At 39.4% G+C, this 27,631-nt stretch overlaps 1 protein-coding gene across 2 annotated transcripts; it reads left to right on the forward strand.

The window, feature by feature from the left end:
• Positions 1-6,946: 6,946 nt before the first annotated feature.
• Positions 6,947-26,915, forward strand: ptpn3 (protein tyrosine phosphatase non-receptor type 3). 2 transcript variants are annotated; one of them, XM_037784551.1, is made up of 27 exons: positions 6,947-7,142; positions 8,354-8,419; positions 8,890-9,032; positions 9,944-10,078; positions 10,240-10,282; positions 10,972-11,053; positions 11,207-11,251; positions 11,335-11,387; positions 11,887-12,004; positions 12,088-12,175; positions 12,265-12,353; positions 12,438-12,501; positions 13,447-13,649; positions 13,738-13,863; positions 13,997-14,158; positions 15,531-15,633; positions 15,723-15,800; positions 15,934-15,990; positions 17,068-17,224; positions 17,392-17,564; positions 17,849-17,939; positions 18,146-18,207; positions 18,300-18,446; positions 20,208-20,336; positions 21,681-21,826; positions 21,926-22,061; positions 26,231-26,915. In XM_037784551.1, exons 3-27 carry the CDS (start codon positions 8,964-8,966, stop codon positions 26,303-26,305), a joined length of 2,631 nt encoding a protein of 876 aa, XP_037640479.1. In that variant the 5' UTR covers positions 6,947-7,142; positions 8,354-8,419; positions 8,890-8,963; the 3' UTR covers positions 26,306-26,915. The 2 variants fall into 2 exon arrangements, with proteins under 2 accessions (XP_037640479.1, XP_037640480.1); XM_037784552.1 differs by lacking the exon at positions 18,300-18,446.
• Positions 26,916-27,631: the final 716 nt, after the last annotated feature.

A 27,631-nucleotide genomic window follows, 5' to 3' on the forward strand; every position in this document is an offset into this window, starting at 1 on the left:
TGTATATAAATATATATATATATATATATGAATAAGTGTTTTTTGTTTACATTTCATTTTTATTTATCATTGTTGTAGGTCTATGGTACGACGGTACGACCGAATATTAGGGCCACATTGAGGGAAAAAGAAATCAGAGTTTTCAAGAATAAAGTCATAATATTATAAAGTAGTAATTTTACATGTTATTTTCTTTTTTTTCTCGTAAAGTTATGACTTTATTCTCGTAATATTACGACTTTTTTTCTCGTAAAGTTATGACTTTATTTTCGTAATGTTACGACTTTTTTCTCGCAAAGTTATGACTTTATTCTCGTAATGTTACGACTTTATCCTCGTAATGTTACGACTTTTTTCTCGTAAAGTAATGACTTTATTCTCGTAATGTTACGACTTTATTCTCGCAAAGTTATGACTTTATTCTCGTAATGTTACGACTTTATTCTCGTAATGTTACGACTTTTTTCTCGTAAAGTTATGACTTTATTCTCGTAATATTACGACTTTTTCTCGTAAAGTTATGACTTTCTTCTCGAAATATTACGACTTTTTTTCTCGTAAAGTTATGACTTTATTCTCGTAAAGTTATGACTTTATTCTCGTAATGTTACGACTTTATTCTCGTAATGTTACGACTTTTTCTCGTAAAGTTATGACTTTATTCTCGTAATATTACGACTTTTTCTCGTAAAGTTATGACTTTATTCTCGTAATATTACGACTTTTTCTCGTAAAGTTATGACTTTCTTCTCGAAATATTACGACTTTTTTTCTCGTAAAGTTATGACTTTATTCTCGTAAAGTTATGATTTTATTCTCGTAATGTTATGACTTTATTCTCGTAATGTTACGACTTTTTTCTCGTAAAGTTATGACTTTATTCTCGTAATATTACGACTTTTTCTCGTAAAGTTATGACTTTCTTCTCGAAATATTACGACTTTTTTTCTCGTAAAGTTATGACTTTATTCTCGTAAAGTTATGACTTTATTCTCGTAATGTTACAACTTTCTCGTAAAGTTATGACTTTATTCTCGTAATAATAATCTCAGATTTGATAGCTCACAATAAATTAAAAAACTCACAATGCTTTAACCTGAAAATTGCTGGTATCGGTGGTTTATAACTGATCATAAACTATTAATAAAGCCATTAGTTACAGTTTATAAACCCTTTATGAGGGGTGTCTTATTTGAAATGGGTACCAAATGAATGGGTTAGAAGCTACAATCCATACTACAAAAGGGGGAGACAAAAACACAGTGAAAAGTAGGCAACAAGTAGGCCTAGCAAAATACTTCAGGTCTTGAGGAAACAAGTTGTTGGCACGTGAAGGCGTCAGACTGAGCTCACTGCCCTGTACCCACGCGGTCTGTGAAGTGACCCTAATAACTTTCTTATCAAAGGAACTCCTCTCTTGGCCTCTTTATTAGTCACAGCTGATTAGAGGGAGGAATGTATACCACCAGTAAGTCTGTGAGTGGGTGGCAACATGTACTGAATTACTGTGAGTGTGTGATACATGTACTGAATCACTGTGAGTGTGTGATCGCCACCATGTAGAAAAAAATCAACACCACCCAACCCACATTCATTTTTTCATGACCGGAGATTTGCAGCACACGCTATCCTTTTGAACCTAAGTATAGTTAATGGGTCATGGAAACAACTCTTTGCGTGTAAAGTCGTGACGATATTCCAGCACATGAAGGCTCTGTATCTGTCGTCCTGTCTCATGTGGCTGCTGCACAACTGAGAAGGGACAGGGCCTGTCCACACCATCACAGACCCAGATTCATGCTTGTGATATACGACCAAACTCCTGTCGCATCTCACTTACAGCCAGAGTGGCTGGTTGCTCTATATCACAGCAGTTTATATACACTCCAGACATTCAGATGCTATTAAATCACAATTCTCCTGTTGGGGACTGAATTATATAAGCACAAATTGATATCATCATGTGATTATGTAATAAATGGAAATAGAAAGAGCAACTTGAGTCTTCCGAGAAAGACAGAGAGGTGCAAAGATGAATTTCTTCCATCAGTAAAAGCAAAAGAAGTTATAGGTAAACCACTCATATGGTAGATAAAACTAGGCTTTGTCTCAGACTTCAGCTGATTTGATAAAATAATTTAAGGAGAACGTAATGTGGTTTATATTAGTCTACTTTATCGCCTTTAACAACCAACTCTTTATCCATTTATGTGTATATGTATGGGTATGTGTACTGTATATGTGTGTATGCGTATGTAAAAAACTGGGCTTTGTCACAAGATAAGGCCAGAGGTTTAACAGGAAGTATTGTCTTAAACTGGAAATGAGCAATAGAGGAACACGAGATCAGAATAAGAGGGTGTTAATGAGATAAATGGGACATGGAGAGCAGATACTGATACAACGTCAAGTTTGTCTCTGTGTCTCTGTTTCTAAATTTGGACTTGCTGGGCTCAGAGTTGGTACAGGGTGTCTTGGTCACGGCTGCAGAAAGCTGATCCTCAGACAGCAACAGGGGGGGACGTCCCTCTCTGTTACAGTGCTGGCAGGGGGGGTCACCCCAAAGTGAACTGGTCTCTGCTGGTCTGACCGACCGCCCTCAGCACCTCTTGTCACATCACTCTAACTGGCCTAACTGGGAACTGGCCGCAGCTGGTTTTTGCTTCTCCAGGCAGGCAACAGGTGACACTGAACACAACGCACACATCTCAACAATCTAACAGCATTCCTACAAGAGAGGAATCCTACAGCGGATCAGCCAACCTCACCAGGACAGGTTCTCTGCTTCAGCTTCAGGCCTAACAGGAGGCGAAGGCTGAACCGCATTCATACTGACACCTAAAGCCCCTCTGCAATTTCTGGTCTCAATTATAGCTCCATTATCATCATCATCCACTCTTTCCTTAATTAGCTCATTCAAGAACCAATCTTATTTTCAACCGTCATTAACTTTTAAATTAGTGATATCTGTCATGTTTTTTTTATCTCATGGTAGTGTCCACACAGTCAGAGATCTGGGAGTCATACATATTGCAGATATATTTGTGGTTGACATTGGGAATGTTGGATCAAATCTTGATTTGCAGCTAGGCTACACTAAAGCACTTCCTGGTTTCTTGAATTTGTGTAGGATAAGGATGATTGTATTTGTTTAGACACTTATTAGATATGTATTACTTTACATGGCCAAAGAAAACATATTGTACTTTGTCACAAACTGGCTCATGGATTGTGACAAGGAGGGAATCCACACAGGGTTATGCTTAAAACCAACACAGTAGACCATTTTCACAGCAGACATTTTGACTTGTCACAGTAGGAAAAGCACAGCTGTATTTAATAACATTAATGATGGCTGCAGTCCAAATAGTGGAGGCCCTGGTATTGTGAATGCTGGCTCACTGGAATATCTTACTGGGACATTTAAACGTGCAGCAGGCAGAATATCTTTGGCATCATGGGTAAAAAATCCATAATAACCTTTCAGCATATTGTAATTTAAGTGTTCTGACAGATAACTAGACTTCTGCACCTCCTCATGGCTCTGTTTTCAGGCTTTAAAAAATCTAGCTTGTGATGGGAGACTTTGGCCAATCACAGGTCATTTCAGAGAGAGAGTGTTCCTATGTGCTTCGGCTGGTGGGCGGTGCTTGGTATTTCCTCAACTGCTCAAACTTTCTAATTTTACAGCTAAACAGTACACAACAAGATGTTTCTGAAAACATTTGAGGTAAGAAATAGACATCACAGCAGCAGAATATATTAATAATAATATTCATATTTGATCAGTGCTTTCTAGTTTGACCATTTGATTGTAGTTCGCGAGATATCTTGCAGATGCCATTAGGAGCACCGGAGGACACAGAGGCACATGATTTTTTTTTCAGATTACCTGTCTCAGGCACTACTGTCAGGATATAGTGACCGTTTTATAAAAATAACTTTTTAAAATCATATTTGCACCATCTCTACCCACTGCAGCTTTAATGGAACTGAGGCATTGTTAATGTTATCAGTTTCACCTGTGCTTTTCCTACTGTGACATGTCAAAATGTCTGCTGTGAAAAAAAAAGGTCTATTTATTACATTTAACACAAAAACAATAGAGAGTGCAGATCAGCAAAGTCATGGCCTGCTGAGGTTGACAGCCTCCAGGCAGTCAGAGGACCACATTATTTCACAGCTTTAGTCACTAGTTTCTTCACAAATTAAAATTGTATTTATCAAATATGATGCATTGTTATAGATTAAACTACCCAACGGTATATAAATAGATACAAATGAGCTACTTAGAATGCATCAGTAATGATAGTTCAGCAATATAATATATAGGTTAGTATTGTAAAACTCACAGGGATCATGTTTCTGCATTGAGTACTTTTACTTTTGATACTTAAAGTACATTTCACTCATAATACTTTTGTACTTTCATCCAGCATTTTCAAAACAGGACTCGTATGGAGTATTTTTACAATGTCGTACTACTATTTTTTACTTAAATAAATGATCTGAATACTTCATCCACCACTGACCACAAATTTAATTTTAGGCATAAGTGTGATCTATATGTAAGAAGGAAAATATTTATAAATATATAACCTTTATAAATGCTTGCAAATGTGATTGTGGGAGTGTTTTAATGCAATAAGTCATTAGTCTACACACAGTATATACAGTACATTTTTCATGCTGAATACACATGACAGCAGTAGTACTTCAAATGTCCTGTAGATGGAGACAGCAAACCAGAGGATTTTCTTGAAGTAAACTATTTTTTCTTTATGATTAAATGATAAATCAAATAATTGAAAAAATAATTGACAGATTAATCGATGATGAAAATAATGGTAAGTTACATGTCTGCCTTTGAGTGATGCTATCAATGCACATGTAAACATTGTATGATAAACTACTAATACTTATAACAGCAATAATCATTATATTAGTACATTTACTCAAGTACTGTGCTTAAGTACAAATTTGAGATACTTGTGCTTCTCTTGAGTATTTTCTTTTAGCTAACTTTATACTTCTACTCCACTATTTAGAGGCAAATATTGTACTTTTTACTCCAGTGTAATTATCTGACAATTAAAGTTACTTTACAAGTTAAGGTTTTAGCATACAAAACATATAAAGTATGATGTATTTTTATATATTAAACTACACAGCAGTATATACAAGTACAGCTGAACAATTAGCTGATAAATCAATTAATTGACTGTTAGAAAATTGATTTGGAACTGTTATGATAATTATTTAAGAGATTATTCATTCAGAAATGACAAACATTTAATGATTCCAGCTTCTCAAATATGAGAATTTGCTCTCTTTTAATTACGCCCATTGTAATAACTTCAATTTATTTTTAATGCTTTTGAGGTTTGGACTGTTGGTTGGACATAACAAGCATTTCATTTTAATCTGGAGATTAATCCATAAAGAGAATAATCATTATTTACAGTCCTGTATAAGAAAAATTAGCTCCACCTCAACCAACTACAACAATGAAATGCTGCTTTTACATTTATGCATGAGTAATAATAATCGAATGATATAATATATAATAGTATAATAAGTCACAGCGGCAACCTTTCTGCTTTGAACACTTTTACTTTTAATACTGTATTTTTTTTAATACTTTAGTTTTTTCTAGATTGTTTTCATATATGCAATTTACAGTTCATACTTACAAAAGTGTATAAACAAACTTTTAAGTAATGAGCTTAGAAACAAACAAAACAAGACATACACAAAAGAAAACAACATCAGCATTAGAAATTATAAAAATAAAAATAAAAAAAATATGTAGAAAAAAATTAAATGAAAAATAAATAAATAAATAAAAAGGTGTGTACATACATATATATATATATATGTATATATATATATATTTATGTATATAAAATAAAACTAAATAAAATAAAAACTAAATAAAAGTATAATACACGGTAAAAATACTTCAATACAAGTAAAACTCCTTCAATGAAAACGTTACTGAAAGTACATAGCCAGTGTCAGGAAAATATACTTAAAGTATCAAAAGTAATATATTATATATATATATATATATATATATATATATATATATACATTAATAATATATATATATTATACTATATTACTTATATATATATATACTATATATATTATATAATATATATATATATTATATAATATATATATAATGCTACATTAATAATATATATATATATTATATATATATAATGCTACATTAATATTGTGACGACCCCTCCCCACCACTAGGTGTGTGCTGGCTCGCTGGTCTCTTTTGTTTCTTGCAGGCTCTGGTTGAGGCGGGGACATGAGGACATGATGGGTTGATGAGCTACACCTGGGCCCGGTGTAGCGCTGACTATAAAACCCTCTTCGCCATTCAGAACGCGCTCTCTCTCTCTCCATGCACGCACATCACTCCATTCCTGTGGACATCACGGCGCGGCTGTTCTTCCTCTTTTTCTATATGCTCTCACACACAGGCATCCATGCACTCCTACACCACTGATTACTGATAATAATCTTTACATTTATTCATGATTTTAGTGTTTTGTAAATAAACTTTGATACTTTTTGCATTTACCTCGTCTCCACTCCCATTTTTGTTGCAACCTAAGAGCCGGGTTGTAACAATATATATAAGTAATATAGTATAATATATATATTATTAATGTAGCATTATATATATCATATATATATATATATATATATGATATATCATATATATATATATATATATATATATATCATATATATATATATATATATGATATATATATATAAAAGTAATATAGTATAATATATGTGTATATATATATATATTAATGTAGCATTATATACATATACATATATATTATATATAAACATACATACACCCCCTCTAGAGCGCGCATCCAGTCGGGAGCGCGCGCGGCGCGGCGAAGGGGCGGGTCCGTGCGGAATCAGCGCAGCGCCTCGAGCAGCCAGGGATGAGAAACTTGTCCCGGATATTTACCTACCTAGCTCTAACTCTAACTCTAACTCTATACCTACCTGGCTGCTCCGCTCCGACGCAACCCGTCCCGAGGCTCTCACACAGCGGACAGTCTGAGGACATGATCTGTCTCTGAAGAGGGACGACTGAGGTACACATATCTTTGTTTCTCTGTCTTTTAAAACATTGTCTTCCCAAAGAAAACAGACAATAATGTGTAGTTACGCGGCGGTGTGAGGAAAGTTGGCCAGGTGAAGAGTTCCTCCTTTAGGGTGCAGCTTTAGAGAAGTTCAGGCTGTCAACAGGTTCCTTGTTGTCGCTGCGGGTCAAAGTACAGCGAGGTCACGCAGCACAGTTCATTATCCAGTAACTGGGACATAAATACATGGGCCTCCTAATCCACCCAGATAGGCCCTGTTGTTTATTCATCTGTATGTGTGTGTGTTTGGTGAACTAACAGCAATGCTAGGTGTTATTATGTCCTAACATGTAGCTACACTTCAAGCTTGTACAGGTAAAGCTATGCCAGAGAATATGTATTAAAAAGCATCATAAAGTCAGATAACTCTATTTTATTTCCTCATCTGTGGCCAGAAACCTCAACATATCAGAAATAGATGCACCCAGTGAAGTCTCTACATTATGATAAATCTGCTTTTAAATGTAGCATTTACTTGTAAATTCATTAGAGGCCTGCCTGCCTGTGAGAGGTGTTATTATGTCCTACCATGTAGCTACACTTCCAGCTTGTACAGGTAAAGCTATGCCAGAGAATATGTATTAAAAAGCATCATAAAGTCAGATATTTTATATCCTCATCTGTGGCCACAAATCTCAACATATCAGAAATATTTTTGTATTATTATTTTTGTTATGTGTGTTTTTTTTTTGTTTTTTTTTAACTCTATTCTTTATTTTAATTATTATTATTGTTATTATTATTATTATTATTATTGTTATTATTATTATAATTATTTCTTTTCTTAATTTTATTTCAATTTTGAATGTTGAAGTTGTTTTCTCTAGTGTACTCTAATGAGTTTGTCTATAAGCTCATCTACTTAAAAAATGGTTTATAAACTATTGTAATTATGAACTGTAAATTGCATATATGAAAACAACCTTGAAAAAATAAAGTATAAAAAACATAACAGAAATAGATGCACCCAGTGAAGTCTCTACATTATGATGGATCTGCTTTTAAATGTAGCATTTACTTGTAAATTCATTAGAGGCCTGCCTGCCTGTGAGAGGGGTTATTATGGAAAACAAGTGACCAAACTGGGGGCCAGCTCTGTTTCAATATATTCAGTGTGTGTCACTGTGTTCAAACATTAACTCAAACACTGTGTGTCCTTCCAGAATCAGTGTTGGACAGGCCGGCCTGGATCCATTAATCGTTCAACTGGAAACCAAGACAGGACACATGTACGTACATACACCTGCATGCATATAGATGCACAAAGCTATTGGCTTTGCATTAGTAGTGCATGTATGTGTGTATTTTTTATTCCTGCTGTGTGCTCCCCAGCGGCTGGTCTGAGATCAGCTGTAGCGTAGATGGGCGTGTTCGACTCTGAAAATGTTTAACATTCTTATCATTCAGCTGCCTGTGAAAGGCGGTGAGACGCAGAGGGAGAGCAGCAGGGAGAGGGAAGGGACATGTTCAGACCCAGGCCAAATAATAAGGAGTTACACACACACACACACAAGGAGTCACTCCTTTGCATTCACGCTGCATTACTCACCGCAGCCGATGCTCCATCCAGCACACACATATTACTCACCACACACACAGTGTCATCCTGAGGGAGGTGCTTTCATTGGAAGACAACAGCCTGGAAACATCTGACACTGTTTTTGTGGTTGTGTGTGTGTGTGTGTGTGTGTGTTTCCAGGTCCCCACTCAGTGACGAGCTGAGGGCAGGGTGTTTGTCTTGAGAGGGAAGGCAGAGTTACCGTGGTAACAGACATGCCAAAACCGGACCTGCTCTGCCTAGTTCAGCTGCTGGACGGCACGATCGAGACCTTCAGAGTCAGCGTGCGTAACACAGAGACACACACACACACACTGTTTCCAGGAGATCATATGTTGCTCCAGTCTGTCTCTGTGCATCATACAGTGGGCGACTACTCTTTCCTATTCCCATTGATCCACATCTCTCCTTTAACACAGCGACCTTGGTGTGAAGGACACACTCAGTCACCTGCAGCCTACAGAGCTTGTCACTCTTAAGAGGAGCCTTTACATCACCCGCATATCATGTCGTACGCAGCCTGACAGCAGTGTACTCACACACACACTGACAAGCCTACACACACATGCAGAAAGGCAATCACAGATATTGCTTTCTGGGACAGCAGCTGTGCAGCATCTTTGTGTGAACGGCGGGAGAGCGCTGCGGTTGTTTCCAATATTAAACTCTCCATTACTGTCTTTTTTTTTTTACAGCTGTGTTTCTTGTGTTTAGATAAGATTTTTGAGGGAGGCATGGCCTGTTTAAACTGATCTACACTCGGGTGTTGTGTCCACACACATAAAAAATGTTTTTTCCTGCTGCAAGAACTCACTGTTCGCTGTAGTTTACAATAAACACGCTCCTCTTGTGGTGTGAATGTGCTTCCGGTAACAAAAGGTGTGAAGAAAAAAATGCAGACGAGCTGCGGGTTATCTCTCAGAGTGATTAATAGTTAAACTACAGAGTGTTATGCTGCAGATGGAGATCTTATTTTCACCTGGATGTATGGATTATTAATTGTTTTTGTCTGATTTACAACAATTTTTAATATTTAAAATAACCTCAGAGAATATTGTTTAAAAACAAAATAATCCTCCCTATCCATGCATTAGGTACTACTGCTGCATATGGCACGGTATATATACATATACAAATAAATGCCACACAAAGTTTTGGCTGCTATTAATATTTGTTTGTTGTTTCTATCCCTCAGAAGCAGGATGAAGGTGTGGTTCTGTTGGACCAAGTATGCGACCACCTGGGCCTGCAGGAGAGGCAGCTCTTCAGTCTGCAGATCAGAGAATCCAGCACAGCCATCGCCTCAATCACAGCCAACACACACTCTCCTGTGAGCTCACTGTTCATCTGCTGCACATTCGGGGCTGGGATTGTAGCGCATTGTGCTCGCTGATTGCTGTTTAGACGATGATAACCACAGGGTATGCTTACATAAATGTTTTTTTTTAGCCCTAGTTAGCCATTATACTTAATGAATTTCTTTTCTCTCAGAGATGGTTGGAGCCTGAGAAACCCTTGAAGAAGCAGATAAAAGGTATCTGGCTTGTTCTGGTTACAGAGAATTCACTGTCTTTTACGCAGAATTACTTGTCTAGACAAATACAGTTCTGTTTTAAAATATATTTAAAGGGGATCTATTATGCTTATTTTCAGGTGCAGAACATTTTGACAATCTTTAATGTTCAAAAACGCTTTAATTTTCTCATACCGGTTGTGCTGCAGCGCCTCTTTTCACCCTCTGTCTGAAACACTCTGTTTGAGTTCCTGCCTCGCCCTCCCAAAAAGACCAGTCTGCTCTGATTGGTCAGCTGGCCCGCTCTGTTGTGATTGGTCAACCGATCCAAACTCGTTGGACTCTGCTCCAGCTCCGCTCTAACTAGCTTTGTTTGAGGGTGTGCCAGACTAGCCGCTAGGCAGGTATTATGCAGATTTGCTACTTGGTGACATCACCACGTTACGGAAGAAAAGGCGGGACTTCAAATCAAGGTGTTTCAGGCAGTTCAGGATTAGTGTTTCTGAGGGGGAGAGTAACTTCCTTTGGCATGGACTTTTGACTTTGTAACTTTGCAGACCTTTTACATGCACAAAGAAATTATATAACACACAAAAGGAAAGGGAAAAAGCATAATAGGTCCCCTTTAAATACATTTATAGATAGGAGGCGTAGGAGAGAAGAGGATCGAGGGGAACTTGCGACTATAGATATATTCCATTTCTCTGCAGGTCTCGCGTCTCCCTTTTATCTGAACTTCAGAGTACGATTCTTCATCTCCGATCCTAACTCTCTGCAGCATGAACAGACAAGGTTAGTATATGTCTCTGTTATGCGTTGCAGTCAAATATCACTAGATATTGATCTGGAGAAGTTGTGTGACTCAGAAAAGTCCTTTTCACTGTGGGATTATGGATGAAAATGAAGGCGTGGGTCGGTAAAGTTCCTATTGTCTCGCCCCTGCAGGCACCTGTACTTCCTCCAGATCAGGAGTGACATTAGAGAAGGACGGTTAGTAACACACAAACAAACCACCCATGCCCCCCTGTGTACAGTTAACTGTTACAATGTGTAATCATGGAGTATGATTGCAGGTTGCAGTGCCCGCTGAGTGCAGCTGTAGTACTGGCCTCGTACGCAGTGCAATGTAAGTCCGATCTCTTCCTAGAGAAACAAATGATTAATGACTTAATAATAACTGAGTGAGTAATTAGTCCTGTTGAGGATGCTCTCAATAAGCAGCAGCTCTCTTATAATACCCCAGATGTTTATTAGTTCATTAGGATCCCCATTAGCTCACACCATGAAGTCAGCTAGTCTTCCTGGGGTCTGACACAGAAATCAAACAATTATATACATTCAAACAAATCACATTATATACCAGAGCTTCCATGCAGTAATATATACCTATTTGAAACCTTAATACACCACAAACAAAAAACATCAGCATGCCAGAAGCATCAACTGATCATTCATGTAGTTAATGCATTAAATACGCTTTTAATGCTTTCTTGAAAGTGGCTCTGGTATTTGTTTTAGTAACTTGATTTGGTAAAGAGTTCCATCCTGTAATGGCTATAATAGATGTCAGTGTGTGAATGTGTGGATCTGGTTATGTGCTCAGTGTCTCTTTCCATCACCTGCAGCGGAGATGGGGGATCACTGTCCGTCTCGCCTCCCCGGTTACCTCTCCAAGTGCCACTTCATGCCCGAGCAGGATGAAGACTTTCTGTCTAAAGTGGAGGAACTACATCCACAGCACAAGTAATTCAGACAGTTGCATTACATCTAGTAAACAGTCAGTTTCTTGTGCAGTTGGCTTTGTTTGTGACTCTGTGTGTTCCCAGGGGGCTGAAGCAGAGCGAAGCAGAGCTGTGTTTCCTCAACACAGCACGGACGCTGGAGTTGTACGGCGTGGAGCTGCATGCTGCCATGGTAGAGCGATTCCCTCGCTTAAACTTTCATGTAATTCCTCTTTATTCCTCTCATGCATGACACTTTTTTGTCATCTTTCTGTCTCTCAGGACACCAACGACGCCCCTCTGACGGTGGGTTTGGCCTCCAGCGGTGTTGCGATATTCTGTAATATGATTTGCTCCAGTTTCTTCCCCTGGTGAGTGACGATGACACTAATTACACGTCTTTGTTCCTGTATTTTATTCTTATTCCGTCAATCAATTGAATTCTTCACATATAGGGGGAACATCATCAAGATTTCATTCAAGAGGAAACGCTTTCTTATACACCTGAAACGTAAACATGTGAGTCCCTCTACCATTCATTTGTTCTTAAAGAGGACCTATTTTGCTTTTGTGTTCTTTTTCCCTTTCCAATTAGTGTGTTATATCGTTTTTTGTGAATGTCAAAGATTTGTGAAGTTACAAAGCCGAAAGTCCACGCCAAAAGGAGTTACTCTCCCCCACAGAAACACTGCTCCTGAACTGCCTGAAACGCTTCGCTATAAGTCTCGCCTTTTCTTCTGTAACATGGTGATGTCACTAAGTAACACATTTGCATAAAACCTGCCTAGCGGTTAGTTTGGCACGCCCTCAAACAAAGCTAGTTAGAACGGAGCTGGAACAGAGTCCAAAGAGTTTGGTTCAGTTGACCAATCACAACAGAGTGGGCCAGCTGACCAATCAGAGCAGACTTTGCTTTTTGAGGGGGGAGAGACGGTGAAAAGAGGTGCTGCAGAACAGCCGGTATGAGAAAAATAAAGCGTTTTTTAAACTTTAAAGCGGGTAAACATGTTCTAGTAGAAACCCAAAATACAAATAATGAGAAAATTAGCATAATAGGTCCTCTTTAATAGTTTGAATATCTGCTCTGAGCAAATTGCTGCTTTTAATTGCTCTCCACACTCTGCTGATAAATCCATTGAAAGTTTGGAGTCGGCACAATTTTTTTGATTGCTTTTACATCAAGCTGTAATTATAGCTAGAATTAGGACATAATAATTTATACACTTGACTACTTCACAGTCTACATCGATGTGAATATAGCATTGATTGAATGATTCATATCCACACTCTTGGCAGGTTTTGTCTGTGTTTATATTTGCGAAAAGTAATAAATCATTCATTGTTTTTTTTATTGCTGGCAACAAATGCAACCTGGGCAGCTTCAGTTAGAGATGTGACCTTGAATATTGGAGTTGTGTCAACATTATAAAGCATTATGAAAATTGTAAGCTCTGTATGTTGCAGGGGGAGACACAGGATTGTGAGGTGTCTCTAGTTCTGCCCTGTCCCAAGACCTGTAAGAACCTGTGGAGGTCCTGTGTGGATCATCACTCCTTCTTCTGCTCTAATCGGACTTCCAGGAGCCTCAAACTCAACAACAGCACAGTTCAGTCCTACAGAAAGCTGATAACACAACACCTGGGCCTTGGCAACAGTCAATCTGAGAGGTGAGCCTGCATCTGTACATGTACATTCACATGTACGTTCTCTTCAGAAATACTGAAAATGTTCTTTCTCTTCCTTCCTGATTTGCAGCGGTCCAGTGTGCCAGCGTGTGGTGGGAGGGATGGTGTGGAACCCGGTCCTGAAGAGGTCGATATCATCAGAGAACTTTGAGACCAAGAGTCTGCCCTCTAGATCGCCCCCAAACACCCCCAACTGGTACGACCTGCAGGATCAACCACAACTATGTGTTCTCAGCTGTCGTCAGACATCAATTCAGCTTCTCTTCTTTGGACTCATATCATGTCATTTGATAATTTCACCTGGTTTTGCTGGTTTGTCTCTCCGGCAGGCGAAGTCCTCGAGTTCGCCACGGCATCCGTAAACCTCGCCCGTCCTCAGTCGAACTGACCAATGACCTGAAAGACATGTCGGAGGGGGAGGACGTCTTCTACACTTACAGGTCGTCTGTGAGCAGCAGCAAGGACAGCGACGGAGACGCTTCGCCGCATCAGTTAGTATCAGTTACAACAGAAATGTTATCTGTCTACTTCTTAGGCGCACCCTTAACATCTCTCTCAATCAGTGGGCTTTGGTGGCATGACGTATGTTAGGGCTGAGAGTTTAATCAATTTTATAGCAACATTGCAATTGGATTTCATGCAGTGCTTGAATCGAAAGAGCTGCCTTTTTAAATTACAGCATTAATGACACCAAATTACTAAGATTTAGCTAGTTAACGTTAATTCAGTGAGTTGGTCAAACCACTTAAAGCCTCTGAACGCCCACACATGTGTTTTCAGTTAATCTGGCTGATAAGACACTTCTCAGGACTGTGTGTGCGTGTATAGTGCATCCATGTTTCCCTCATTTAAGTCTGTTCCTAACATCCCTCCCATCAGGAATGCATGGAGAGACGCAAGTGAGGGAAACGTGGATGCAATTTGAAAGAGACTTAGGATGCACCCCAGGGACATCTTCCTGAGTCTCGTGTTAGCAGTTTGTTGAACCTGTTAGGGCGGGACAAATTACATCATTCTCAATGGTAGATGAAGATTTGTGGCCTAATAAATTCCAATCAAAGCTTCAACCTGAGAAGAGGTTTAGCAGCTGTTGTTTGCTTAACAAGGTTTGTGCATGCACCTTAGGGCTGAAATTAAATAAATCAAAATGTTATCGAAATCGCAATATGGTCTTCTGCAATTTTGAAATCACATTATGATGAGGAAATTGCAATATTTGTTAAAGGCAAAATGTGTGTCAAAATACCATTTTAAATGAATAAATTGTTGTGCTGCAGAGATGTCCTGGCCGACACATCATATTCTACAGACTTAAGAAAACATCTTTGTTTGGTACAGATTCCTGCAAAAAAAAATTTCAGTTTTTCAATGAAAATGAGAATTCTGATGTAAAAATGATCATTTCCTCTAATATCGCAAATCATATTGCAATTGCAATATCAGTAAAAAATAATCGCAATTAGATAATTTTCAAAATCGTGCAGCCCTATTGCACCTTTCTCCACTAGTTAGCCTCGGCCAGAGATTTTATTCAAGAGAGAAGAAGCACCACTCTGTATTATTTTGATATCTGAATGTTTGGTAGGATAGAAAGTGGTTAAATTTGGGAAAACATGGTACAAAGTTATCATGGTTAATACTGTGAAGACCTTCAGATATGCCTGTGTTTTAATTTTGAGAAAATAATTGCAATTGCAATATTTGTCGAAACATTAGTGTTGTCAAAGCATTTATGTTAAACATAGGATAAAAAAATATTCTGATATGAGAGTAGTCATAAATTGTACTATTATTACATCTGAAAGTCATCTGTTAATCTGCAAATTAGGGTGAAAAAAAATCTCTTTATTTTCTCTCTTTCAGCCTGTCTGGCTCTTATAGCCAGGGGACGGATGATGCTTTGTTGCAAACTGATGACAGTATAGGAGAGGAGGACGGTGACCACAGCTCACACCACTACGAAAAGGTCCGTTATCTCAGCATCAACTCTAAATAACTGTACTACTGTATATGCATCCATGTGTCCATTGATTCTGAGTACTTGTGTGTGTGCAGGGTGCTCTCGGCGACGGTGACTTGATGCTAATATGCATTGCCCCCGATCATGACGGCAAGTTTGGCTTCAATGTTAAAGTGGGTCTCTCTCTTACACTCTTTGTGTGTCTCTTACCCTCATGTGTGGCAGGCAACGTTTTATGATTTTTTAATTTGTTTACACACATTATGTCTCCACTCTTTCTCCATTTAATTTCCTAACTCCTCCTAGGGTGGAGTGGATCAGAAGATGCCTCTAGCCATATCGCATGTAAAACCGGACTCTCCGGTAAGAACAGACTCGGACGTGTTTGTGTTTTGACGGCGTGCCGTCTCCGGGTGGTGTTATAATAACTTTATGATGATGAAATGTAAACACAATATGGACTGATGAATAGATATGAAAAAGAGCTGCAACGATTAGTCAATTCATTGATTAGTTGCTAACCAGAAAAGGCAAAAATGCCAATATGATAATAAACTAAATATCTTTGGGTTTTTGGACTGTTGGTCAGACAAAACAAACTATATTTTGAAGATGTCATATTTGGATTCAGGATATTGTGGATTTTTCACTATTTTCAGATGATTAGTCGATTTAATTCAATCAGATTAATTGATAATAAAATGTTATCATAACGTTATTATAAACGTTAGTATATAGCCTGACCGATACTGGATTTTTGAGGCCGATACAGATATCAATATATTTGTTTATTACACAGCTTTAATATTTGATTTTTATTGGTCACGGCGTTCTACGGTCTGTTATTTTCTTTGTAGCAGACCGTTGCTATGTATAACAGACCGTTGCTATGGACGCAGTTCTGATGTTGGACTCTAGAGGAGCATTTTTTGTGTCAAATTTTTTAAGTAGCCCTGTAATAAGTGGGATAATGTACAGCGAGCGGGTCATTGTTGTGAAATACACCCCTCCCGCCAGGGTTTATTTCGCAACAAGGACCGGCTTGCTGCACATTGTCCCTTACTTAAAAAATCCGATAACGATATATCGGCCAATAGTAATTAAAGGAAGACAAAACATAAACAAAATATCTTGATTTGGATCCCTTAGATCTTTTATTTTGATTTAATTGTGACCAAGATAAATACTCAGCGAAACATTTTACAGTTGAAAAATAAACCTGACAGAGCTCTCTGGTGGATAGTATGTATGTATGTGACACTGTTTGTAAAGTACCTCAAACCTAGTTTATCATTTCTGCACGGCAATTTCTTGCTGCTGACGTATACACTGATACTGATATATAATATACTAATATCGGGTGTAGCTCTAAGCCCTAGACTGTAAGACAGGTTAACATCTGGTGTGGAGATGTCAGCTTTGTGTCTGTGTTGTTTGTAGGCAGGTCAATGTGAGCCCAAAATCCTGGAGGGAGACCTGTTGGTGCTCATCAACGGTCGAGACATTTCTGAACACACACATGATCAGGTTGTCATGTTCATACGAGCCAGCAGAGAGTCGCACTCCAGAGAGCTGGCCTTGCTCATCAGACGCAGAGGTGTGTGTGTGTGTGTGTGTGTGTGTGTGTGTGTGTGTGTGTGTGTGTGTGTGTGTGTCTTCACAGAGACACAAAACTGCTGGAGCAGCATGTGATATGAGTGGGCACACTGTCTGTCATGTTCCTATGAATATTTATCAGAGCCTTGAACTGTCCTTGGATTCCAGGTCCTGGCCGGGCGGCACCCCTGCTGCAGTTGCCTCCCGCTCTCAAACTCACCATCCAATCACAGGGAGACAAGCTGTCACCTGGCCAGTCGGAGCGGGTCACGACGCTGGAGGAATCGATGAGACAGCTGGAGAGAGGAATACAGTCTGGCACACTCTGTTTCCATTTTGAGGTAAAATGCAGGTGGGAGCTAAACAGTGAGCGGGTATTTAAAAGTGTATTTATGAGCCGGACCAAAATACATGTTTATTTTAAGGATTTAGTTTGTCCCGCTCAGTTATTTTGGATCATAATGAGCCTTTTAAGTGCTGTTTTTGGGACAGATGTTGGCCCTAATCTTCACTCGGACAAGCTAAAACAAAGATGCTGTCACTGGCCTGGAATTTGAGTTTTTGTTTGTGTATGTTTCTGTGTGTTTACGTGCAAAGCGTGTGTTTGTATGCTTGTAATTTCTAGAATTTATACAGGAGGAAGCCTGGTCTTACACTAAACTGTTCTCGGCTGCCTGAGAACATGGACAAGAATCGATATAAGGATGTTTTACCTTGTAAGTGCTGCTTATACTTATATATGTGTGTGTCTGTGCCCTGCTGTTCGTCTCTTCTCTACCTGGTGAACAGCTCTGTGCTACCTGTCTAACCTTGATCTGGAGCTCACCGCTGTAGCACTTCATGAAATTTAATTGGTTGAGCCTGCGGTGCGTCGACGGCTCTGTAATGACCCTCACACGCTGCTGTCGCGCTCTCCTTTCAGACGATGCCACCAGAGTGGTGCTCCAGGGCCAGGAGGACTACATCAACGCCAGCCACATCACGGTGCGCATCACTGATGTGAAGTGTCTTCTTGTCCTCGTCTGACATTGAATGTAAACTCGTCCTCTGTGTGTGTTTATTTGTCTGTCTCGTAGGTGGCGCCCCCAGGGTCTGGTGTGTGTTTACGTTATGTTGCGGCTCAGGGTCCATTGCCACAGACCTTCACTCACTTTTGGCAGACTGTTTGGGAGCAACAGTCACACACCATCATCATGCTAACAACTCTGACAGAGAGGGGACGGGTATACATGCATTCAGTCTTTTATACTGTAAACAGCAACACTTACACAGGAATGGAAATGAGTAAACAGAGAGGGAAACACCTGAAATTACAGTTTAAAATCACAGATACATTAAAGGGACAGTGTGTAGGATTTGGCAGCATCTAGTGGTGTGGTTGCAGATTGCAACCAACTGAGTACCCCTCCGCTCACTCCTCCCTTTACAAGACTGCGGTAGCGTGAGCCACCGAGTGCAAAACCGTGGTAACACGTTCACCTCCCTCAGAGGCCATCCTTACCATAATAACACTACTTTAGGAGCAACGGAAGTCAGACGGTGGCTGGCGGTACCACGGTTTTGCACTCTGCAGCTCACCTTAGCACAGTTCCACAAACATGTAGGAGAACTACGGTGACCTTCAGGTAACGTAAAAATCGTGTACTCGTAAGAGCCGGCTGCGTCCGAAATCACATCCTATACACTACATACCCAATACGTGTACTATCGTTCAACAGACTTCTGTATGAATAAACAGTAGTATGTATCTTTTCGGACGCACTGAACTGTAATTGATGTCGTCACTTCCTGAGAGCCTCCTTGCCGGTTGGAGTCGTGTAACCATGGTAACACGTGCCAACCTCATGTGACCAAAGCAACGGTTTGTGAGAATCAAAGTGAATTCATTTAAAATATAAATTACGCCTAGCAAAGTGAATCCTGCACTTACAGCATTATTGACGTTACAGAGCTGTCTGTCAGCGTCTTATATGAACGTTGTCATCACTACCGCATTGCATTGTGGGATATTTATGTCGCCGTAATGTCCAACTTTTCACTGGAAATAGTATGCAATTGGCATACTATTGGTTTCATACTATGGTTTCGGACATACTAAAATATCTCACGTACTGTTTAAACATAATTAATAGTATGTTAGTGTGGAATTTCGGACGCAAAAAAACAATGTTTGGTTTGTCCGTTCTGGGCTACTGTAGAAAAATGGCGGAGCAACATGGCGGATTCCGTGAAGAGGACTCGCTCCCTATATAGATATGAAGGGCTCATTCTAAGCTAATGAAAACGATTCTTAGTTTCAGGTGATTTTACACTAATGAAAACATAGTTATGAATATTATATTCCATTTCTGCTAGTAGATTCCCCAAAATGTTACACACTGTCCCTTTAACACAGTGATTACTGCAGCACTACTAGCACACTATTACATGCAGTTTCATGTTTTACTCAGTACATGATTACTGTAATTACAAGGTTCAGCGATGATGTTTGCTCACAAAAATAAATAAATTGGCGCTGTAATTGTAATTACAGGGTCTCACAGTATAGAGAATAGCTAAATGTAAAGTGTGAGCAGGATGCCAATGAGAGGAATAATTTGAGGGTGAAGACACATCCACACAGAGGCAGCGAGATATCAAGGTCTTGTTGAATGAAGATGTCTCTCTCTCAGCTGTTGCTTGGTAACCAGATGCTTTCATTAATTGATCATTTTCCTGACATTCGTCAAGTGCCCTGAGTTTCTCTCCACTTGACGATCACACACACACACATGCACGCAAATTCACAATCAGTTCACATCCTGCTCCTGATGAATTGCTTTTGTTTCTCAGGCGGCCGGGTGGAACATACAACGCCGTTGAATATGAGTTTGATTTCATGAGAGCAGAGCGCAGCTGATGTAGCAGCAGTAGTGCATTGTAATCCTGACTGATGACTCATGTCACATGTAATGTAATTTGTCGGTTATGTCACACACTTGCAGACCAAATGCCACCAATACTGGCCGCATCCACCAGAAGTGAAGGACTACGGTCATCTCAGAGTGAAGTGTCACTCTGAGGAGTGTAACCTGGCGTACGTGACGCGGCAGTTCACTCTGACACACACACAGGTACAGTAGCAAATAGAGCTGCGATGATAAATCGATCAACAGAAAATTAATTGGCAACTATTTTAATAATCAAATAATCTAAGGCAGCCCTCTCTTATTCGATTAGTCGACTAATCGGTCATTTTGGTTTTAGTCGACTAAGATTTCTTTAGTCATTTTTTATGCTTTTTTCATGCTGAATGACTTATTTCCAAGAAACTTATGAGCACATCTCTGGTAAACACAAGATTTAAGGTGGTGCTTTTGTGTTATTCTTTTTGGAGAAACTCAGTTTTACAGATCTGTAGATTAAATCAACAAAACCGATTAGTCAATAAAATTGTATGAGTGTTAGTCGAGCCCTTGAATAATCATTTAAGTCATTTTTATATGACAAAATCAATTTTTTACGCTTCTCAAATGTGAAAATGTGCTGCTTTTCCTTGTCATAACATTATAGTAAATTCAATATTTTGGGGGTTTTGGACATTTGCTCAGACAAAACAAGACATTTGAAATCACCTTGAGCTATGAAACATTACGATGGGCGTTTTTTAACTGCTTTCTGATCTTATTATATAGGCCAAAAGTTACTCGAGAAAATGGATAGCAGATTAATCAATTATGAAGCAAATCATGACAATGGTCTCACAACACCGAGCTTTTCTGTTTGTATGTTTGCAGTGACATGTACCATGTTTGTACCATATGTCACCTAACAGAGCTCGCCACAGGCAGCAAACTTTCCACAGCCAACATACAGTCACCTCCGTGTGGGTGGCTCGGTCTGTGTAGTGCGTGGGTGGGCGTGTGCGGTAGAGTGTATTAACTGCATGTAGGTGTAGGTGGGCGGGTCTTTCTGAGAGGTCTTTATCTGATCAAGTTTTAAAACACTTTATATGGCAGATAATCAAATTAAATGAGCAGTTTTTCCACATTGACTTCAAACAGGTAAATACATAAATAATGCTCAAGGAGACATGAAGTATGACGGCACACACACATGCATACACAGATACTGCTGTGTGGGCCCATCTGTTCCTCTGGCGGGGCGAGTTAATCCCTGCATGGAGTCACGGGCCACATGACCATTAGAAACTCTAAACTCAGCCATTCTCCTCCCCGCCTCTTTTCATCTTTCTGTGTCCCTCTTCACTTCCTAATCTCACCTACTGATCACATGCAGGTTGGTTCGCCTCACCTGCTCAGTTTTTTCCGCTACACCCTTTTCTTGTCCCACATGCTGAAAGTGTGTGAGCCTGTGGCGCTGCAGAGATTTAAATACAGGTTATGAAATACTTAAATTCTCTCTGATAATCTGACTTTCATCATGTGTGTGTGTGTGTGTGTGTGTGTGTGTGTTAGCTGGGTGAGGAACGTGCAGTCACACACCTGCAGTATGTGGCGTGGCCAGACCACGGCGTACCCGATGACCCCTCAGACTTCCTGATGTTCATCAGCTCGGTCAGGGAGAGGAGGAGAGGTGACGAGCCACTAATGGTACACTGCAGGTAAAACACACATAGTAGTGGATTACTCTAATTGAACACTGCCCTCATGTACTGTACACTCTACTATACACTAAATGCTGTGTTTGTTTTGTATTTCAGCGCTGGCATTGGACGTACAGGTGTTCTGATCACCATGGAGACGGCGTTGAATCTGTTGGATGAGCGTCGGCCGGTATCCCCGCTGGACATTGTCAAATCAGAGAGAGATCAGCGAGCCATGATGGTTCAGACCACGGTACGGAGAAACAACAAGGGTTTATTAATTTCTTTGTTTTGATAACCTGCCGATTGAGAGAATTTTAAGCCGTCTTCAATACTCATTGTCTTTTTTTCCCCGCTTTATTCACAAATTCGTTCGTACACATGTAGACAATTTGGACATACTAACAAATACACAGGCAACAACAGTTGTCATTGGTTTACAAAACATAAAAAACGTACAAATGAGTAACAGGGGACAGCATGTGACAAATAAAGAATGAAAAGAAAGAAAGAATAAAAAAAAATATAAAAAGATAATAACAAACTTAGGAATAAGAAAAGTAGAGGGGGGAATTGTCTGTATTTTCAAAAAAATCTCGTAGCACATTACAAGCGTTTGATTACCATAATGTCCAGCTGATTTGTCTTCAACATGTCGTCTAAAACTTGTTAAACTTGCACCTTGTTTCATGGTGCCTTCAGATGAAACTCGTGAGCTCGTGTTTATGACATGGGAAGTCGTGTACACAATTTGCTTTGCGTTCAAGTGTTACTGTTGGTGTCTTGAAGCCACGGAGGCTAACAATGGACATATGGACTCTTCTCGTGAACACGGTAAACGCGACCCCATTTGAAGGCACCATCACATACACTGGAACAGGAAATACAAGTTTGAAAAGGTCTATAAGAATATCTGTCAAGTAAAAGACTTGACAGAAGGTGGGATGTAACCACAGAGAACGTTAGTGTTTGTCTATTTAACATTTCCATTTAACAGAAGAGTGCAAGTAAAGATCATGTAGAAGGTTTGGGGGGGAAACTTGTGGAGCTAGTCGTAGTTTGAGAGGTGTTTTTTCCTCTATATTTTCAAAATTACATTTTTGTCCAGCATCTTAGCCACCGTCTTGCTCTTGGCACAATACCAGCTGTTCAAATGCATGTGTTAATTAAAAAAAAAAAAAAAAAAAAATGTTTTTTTATATTTCATTAGGCTCACTGCAATTAGTTTGAAATGTCCGAAATTTGGTTTAACGGAGCTGTTAGATTGCTTAGAGTTTCTCTAAAAATACAATGTAAAGAACTTCAGGAATTTTCATAATAGAGAGGAGACTTCACTTCACAAGTGGCCAATGTTTTTGACATCTGTTCGGTCCTGTCATCTTTAACCTTCATTAATCCACAGTTTTACACTGATGTGCTGGAGCAGGCAGGCTGAGGTTGGAAGCCGTGCTCTGTGGCACCTCAGCGGTATTTGTCGAGGGAGAGGAAAGTGTTACTCATGCTTTGATAGGAGGTAGTGTGCTGGGAATGTGGCAGCCCTCCAGTCACAAGCCTGCTTCTAGGCCACTGCTGCCACCACGATCGCCCTTATTTTGAAAGGCGATCCAGTCCCTGAGGCTTCTTCTTCTCTCTTGATGTTTTTGTGCTGATGGAACGCTTCCTCAGGTTTCCCTCATATGTTTGTGTCGCAGTGACGGAAAACATGCACAGTCAGAGGGCAAACCGTCATGTTAAGGAGCCATATGTTGATGTATAAAGCATTATTTTATGTCTTTCTTATCATCAACAAATCCCATGAAAAGACCAAAACAATGTTAGTCTTGCAATACTTTCCAGCTTCCTTACCCGTCTGTGACACTGTTGATTTTTGCTAGAAATGTAAAACACTGAAAATGGGTCACAAATACACAGTTGACAGATCAATCTCATCACAAGGTCCACTCAGTAGCTGCTCTGGAGCTTTCAATCGTATCACACAGTCTTCCTCAGCAGATGGAGTTTTATTTTTAGCGATTCTAGCAGCATTGGTTGGTCGGACCACCACTTTGGTTCAGACTAAAATATTTGGACAACTATTCCGTGATTTTCCATGAAATTTTGTCCAGATATTGATGATTTCAAGACAACAAATCCTACTGACTTTTTGTGATCTTCTGACTTTTCCTCTAGCGCCACCATGAGGTCGACATTTGTGGTTTTGAGTGAAATGTCTCAACAACTTTTGAAATTTGGCACATGCGTTTATGTCTTCCTCTGGGTGAATTGAAATTACTTTGGTGATCCGCTGACTTTTATATCCAGCGCCGTCATCAAGTCAAATTTTTAATTTGAATGACAAATGGCATTCCCATCAGCCTCAGCTGTACTTAGTGCTACAGTAATTAGCAAATGTAAAAACTAACATGCTAAACTAAGATGTTGAACATGGTTAGGGCTGCAACTGACGATTATTTTCATTGTTGATTAATCTGTTGATTATTTTCTCGATTAATCAATTAGTTGATTGGTTTATAAAATGTCGGAAAATGGTGAAAAATGTCGATCAGTGTTTCCAAAAGCCCAAGATGACGTCCTTAAAATGTCTTGTTTTGTCCACAACTCAAATATATTCAGTTTATCTGTCATAGAGGAGTAAAGAAAAAAAGGCGAAAACAGCTGGACACTGCCGTTTTTAGAAAATGTTACTCAAACTGTAGTAAAAAGTGCATTTTTGAGGACTATTTTCAGCTGCGTATTAATACGTATTTGGTGTTTTAGTGAGTGCTGGCTCATTGATGTGTTTTAACAGTTTTTGGACAACACTGGAGCTCTGTGACACAGGAGAATAAGCTGAATCAGGCTTTGGTTTCACAGACAATACTTGTTAGTAGGATTGTTGATTTTGCTCTTTTCATGGAATTTAATAACATTGGAAAATATAGAATATAATCAGTACTACCCTTCAGTGGTGGAGGAAGTATTCATATCATTTACTTAAGTAAAAGTAGCAATGCCACACTGAAAATACTCCACTACAAGTAAAATACTCCACTACAAGTAAAAGTCCTGCATTCAAAACTTAAATACATAAAAGTATGAAAGTATTATCAGCTAAATTTACTTAAAGTATCAAAAGTACTCATTAGTCAGTAAAATGTCAATGTTTTACTATTAACATGTTTTTGGATTAATATTACTGCTGCATTCATCTGTATGCGCTGTTTTCAATGATTTTATATCACTGTCATACAGCAATGTATCATATCCTATAAGATCATCATATGTTTGTAGTGTCACTGTCCTGTGAGAACCACGTATCTCATGAGCTCAGAAAAACAGCGCTGTTTTCAGCAAGAGAGGTTTGAATAGTTTATTTACCTTAAGAAGTAAGATAATGTTCTCAACCCATAAAGGAGCACTGCATCCTTCTGTTTATCAGAGAAATTCAAATTCGCAATCACCAAATTTGGAGATACAGTATATGGTTTTCACTGGGTGTGAAAAATTGTAATCTGAAAAGAAACTGATAACTATAGCTTTCAGAAAAATTTAATGGAGTAAAAAGTACATTATTGCCTCAAGGGTTGTAGTGGAGTAGAAGTATAAAGTTGCTTTAACTGGAAATACTGAAGTTAAGTAAAAGTACCTTCAATTTGTACTTAAAGCTGAAGTAGGCGAGATTGGAGCAAATATGATTTAAAAAAGTTATTTTTATAAAACGGTCGCTATATCCTGACAGTAGTACATGAAACGGGTAACCTGAAAAAAATCATGTACCTCGGTGTCCTCCGGTGCTCCTAACGGCATCTGCAAGATTTCACAGACCGGATGAAAACAAGCATTAAGAGCTGATCTGAGGTCTGCTGTCCAGCTGCCGTCTATGAGAGCCAGCTGTCAGTCACTCACAAACTCGGACCAAACGGTCATACTAGGCAGCGTTGATCAAATATGAATCAGTATTATGTTACGTTAATTTCTATTACTCACCTCAAATGTTTTCAGGATCATCTTGTAGTGTAGGGTTTAGCTGTAAAATGAGAAAGTTTGTGACGCCGCCGCCATTGTGTAATCTGGTGATGAACACCAAGTTCCAGTCACATAACCGGAGCACAGCCAATAGGAACGCTCTCTCAATGAAATGACCTGTGATTGGTCAAAGTCTCCCGTCACGGGCTTGATTCTTTAAAGCCTGAAAACAGAGCCATGAGGTGCAGAAGTCTAGTTTTCTCTCAGAACACTTGAATTACAATATGCTGAAAGGTTATTGTGGATTTTTTCCCCAATGATGCCAAAAATATACTGCCTACTGCCACTTTATGTAAAAGTACCTCCAATTTGTACGTAAGGACAGTCCTTGAGTAAATCTACTTTGTTACTTTCCACCACTGCCACCCTTTCAATAACAGCGGTGTTGTGTAACACTTTGCATGTTGTGTGTTTCAGTGTCAGTTCCAGTTTGTGTGTACGGCCATCCTGCGAATCTACAAAGAGAAACAGGAGGGATCAACGGCACCATAGCCCAAAAAAACAGCAACAGGACCAGAACAGACACACTTACCGCTTCAGCCTCATCTCATCGCAGGCGACTGCCCCAGGGGGACTTACAGCGCTATAACAGATTAACCTCTGTCACCGCCTGAGGGACTGGTACACAGACTGGATAATGAGAGTATAACCAGCTTCAGAGCACAGCTGTCTGTGATCTGTGTAGCCTAGATTCAATGTGAGAGTATGAATCCTCCACCTAGTCGGCCTTTAATGTTTGCTGATAGTGCATTAAGCATGTAGAGGCTGCGGTCTCCATAGAGACTGATGTAAGACTGATGTGAGCTGCTAATTTTCTGTCCAAGAGGCCACTCAGGAATGTTGCCTCTACTTGTTAAGCTACGCGTGCCTTATTAGACTGACGCCTCCCAGTCGATGGATCGAACGGGGCGGCGGAGGCAGACAGGATCTTTATAATCTGTAGTTTATCTGTGTGTCCAAAGATGGAGAGCAAGACAGGCTTTAGATCACTACGGCAGATACTGTAAGGTCACGGCGGTGCAGCGCCACACGCCAAGAGGAGCACCAAACCCACACTCTTAAATTATTAAGACACTAAAATAAACACACTGATTTATACCCATGTGTCTGCTTTGTCATTTCCTCTGTTGTTATAAATTAGATCATTAAATGAGGATCGCTGTATGATGAGATTCTCTAATGGCTCTGTGGTGTCTCATACACGCCCTTTTTTCACACTTCCTTGCGGAATGAAGCTGCTCACTGAAGTGAAGAGTAATCTGCTCATTTAACCTTCAGCTGACTGCCTCTAAAGCTGGCATCATGTCAGTGAAACTGTCTCAGCATCACAAATCAGACCAAAATGTGTCTGGTTAAGACAAAATATTGTTTTAAAAGAGAGATAATAAAATGTTGTATGGCTTTGAGGATTTCAGTATCTCTGCAGGTTTATGATATTCTTTTATGAGTCATAGTGTTGTTTATATTTGTGCATCTCTGGTACTTTTTTTCAATGCAGGCATGAAGAGTTGGTATAGTATTTACATAATACTCACTAAAACCAGAATATGTTAGAGAATTATGAATCATTTCACTCATATCTTATATTAATCATGTCCAGAACCAACTAACTCACACAAAAACCTACATCTGTAAGAAGTTTTGTCCATGATATGCACATCTGAGGGTTTGTGTGTGTTTCTACTGTATAAGAGGACCGACCAGGTCTGAGGTCATATTTTCACAGTCTACAGTTTTACACATAATTTACACAGAAGGATCGATAATTATTCTCAGGAACTCAGGGATTCTCAGTCAATGCTAAAACTGTATATGGAA

This window comes from Sebastes umbrosus, chromosome 11 (genome assembly GCF_015220745.1).
Source record: "Sebastes umbrosus isolate fSebUmb1 chromosome 11, fSebUmb1.pri, whole genome shotgun sequence".
Classification (NCBI taxonomy): Eukaryota; Metazoa; Chordata; class Actinopteri; order Perciformes; family Sebastidae; genus Sebastes; species Sebastes umbrosus.

Coding starts and splice junctions, on each gene's coding strand:
- ptpn3 (XM_037784551.1), top strand. CDS start 8,964: ATGCCAAAACCGGACCTGCTCTGCCTAGTTCAGCTGCTGGACGGCACG. Junction 12,176..12,264: donor TGGAGCTGCATGCTGCCATG/GTAGAGCGATTC, acceptor TCTGTCTCTCAG/GACACCAACGACGCCCCTCT. Junction 13,650..13,737: donor GGCAACAGTCAATCTGAGAG/GTGAGCCTGCAT, acceptor CCTGATTTGCAG/CGGTCCAGTGTGCCAGCGTG.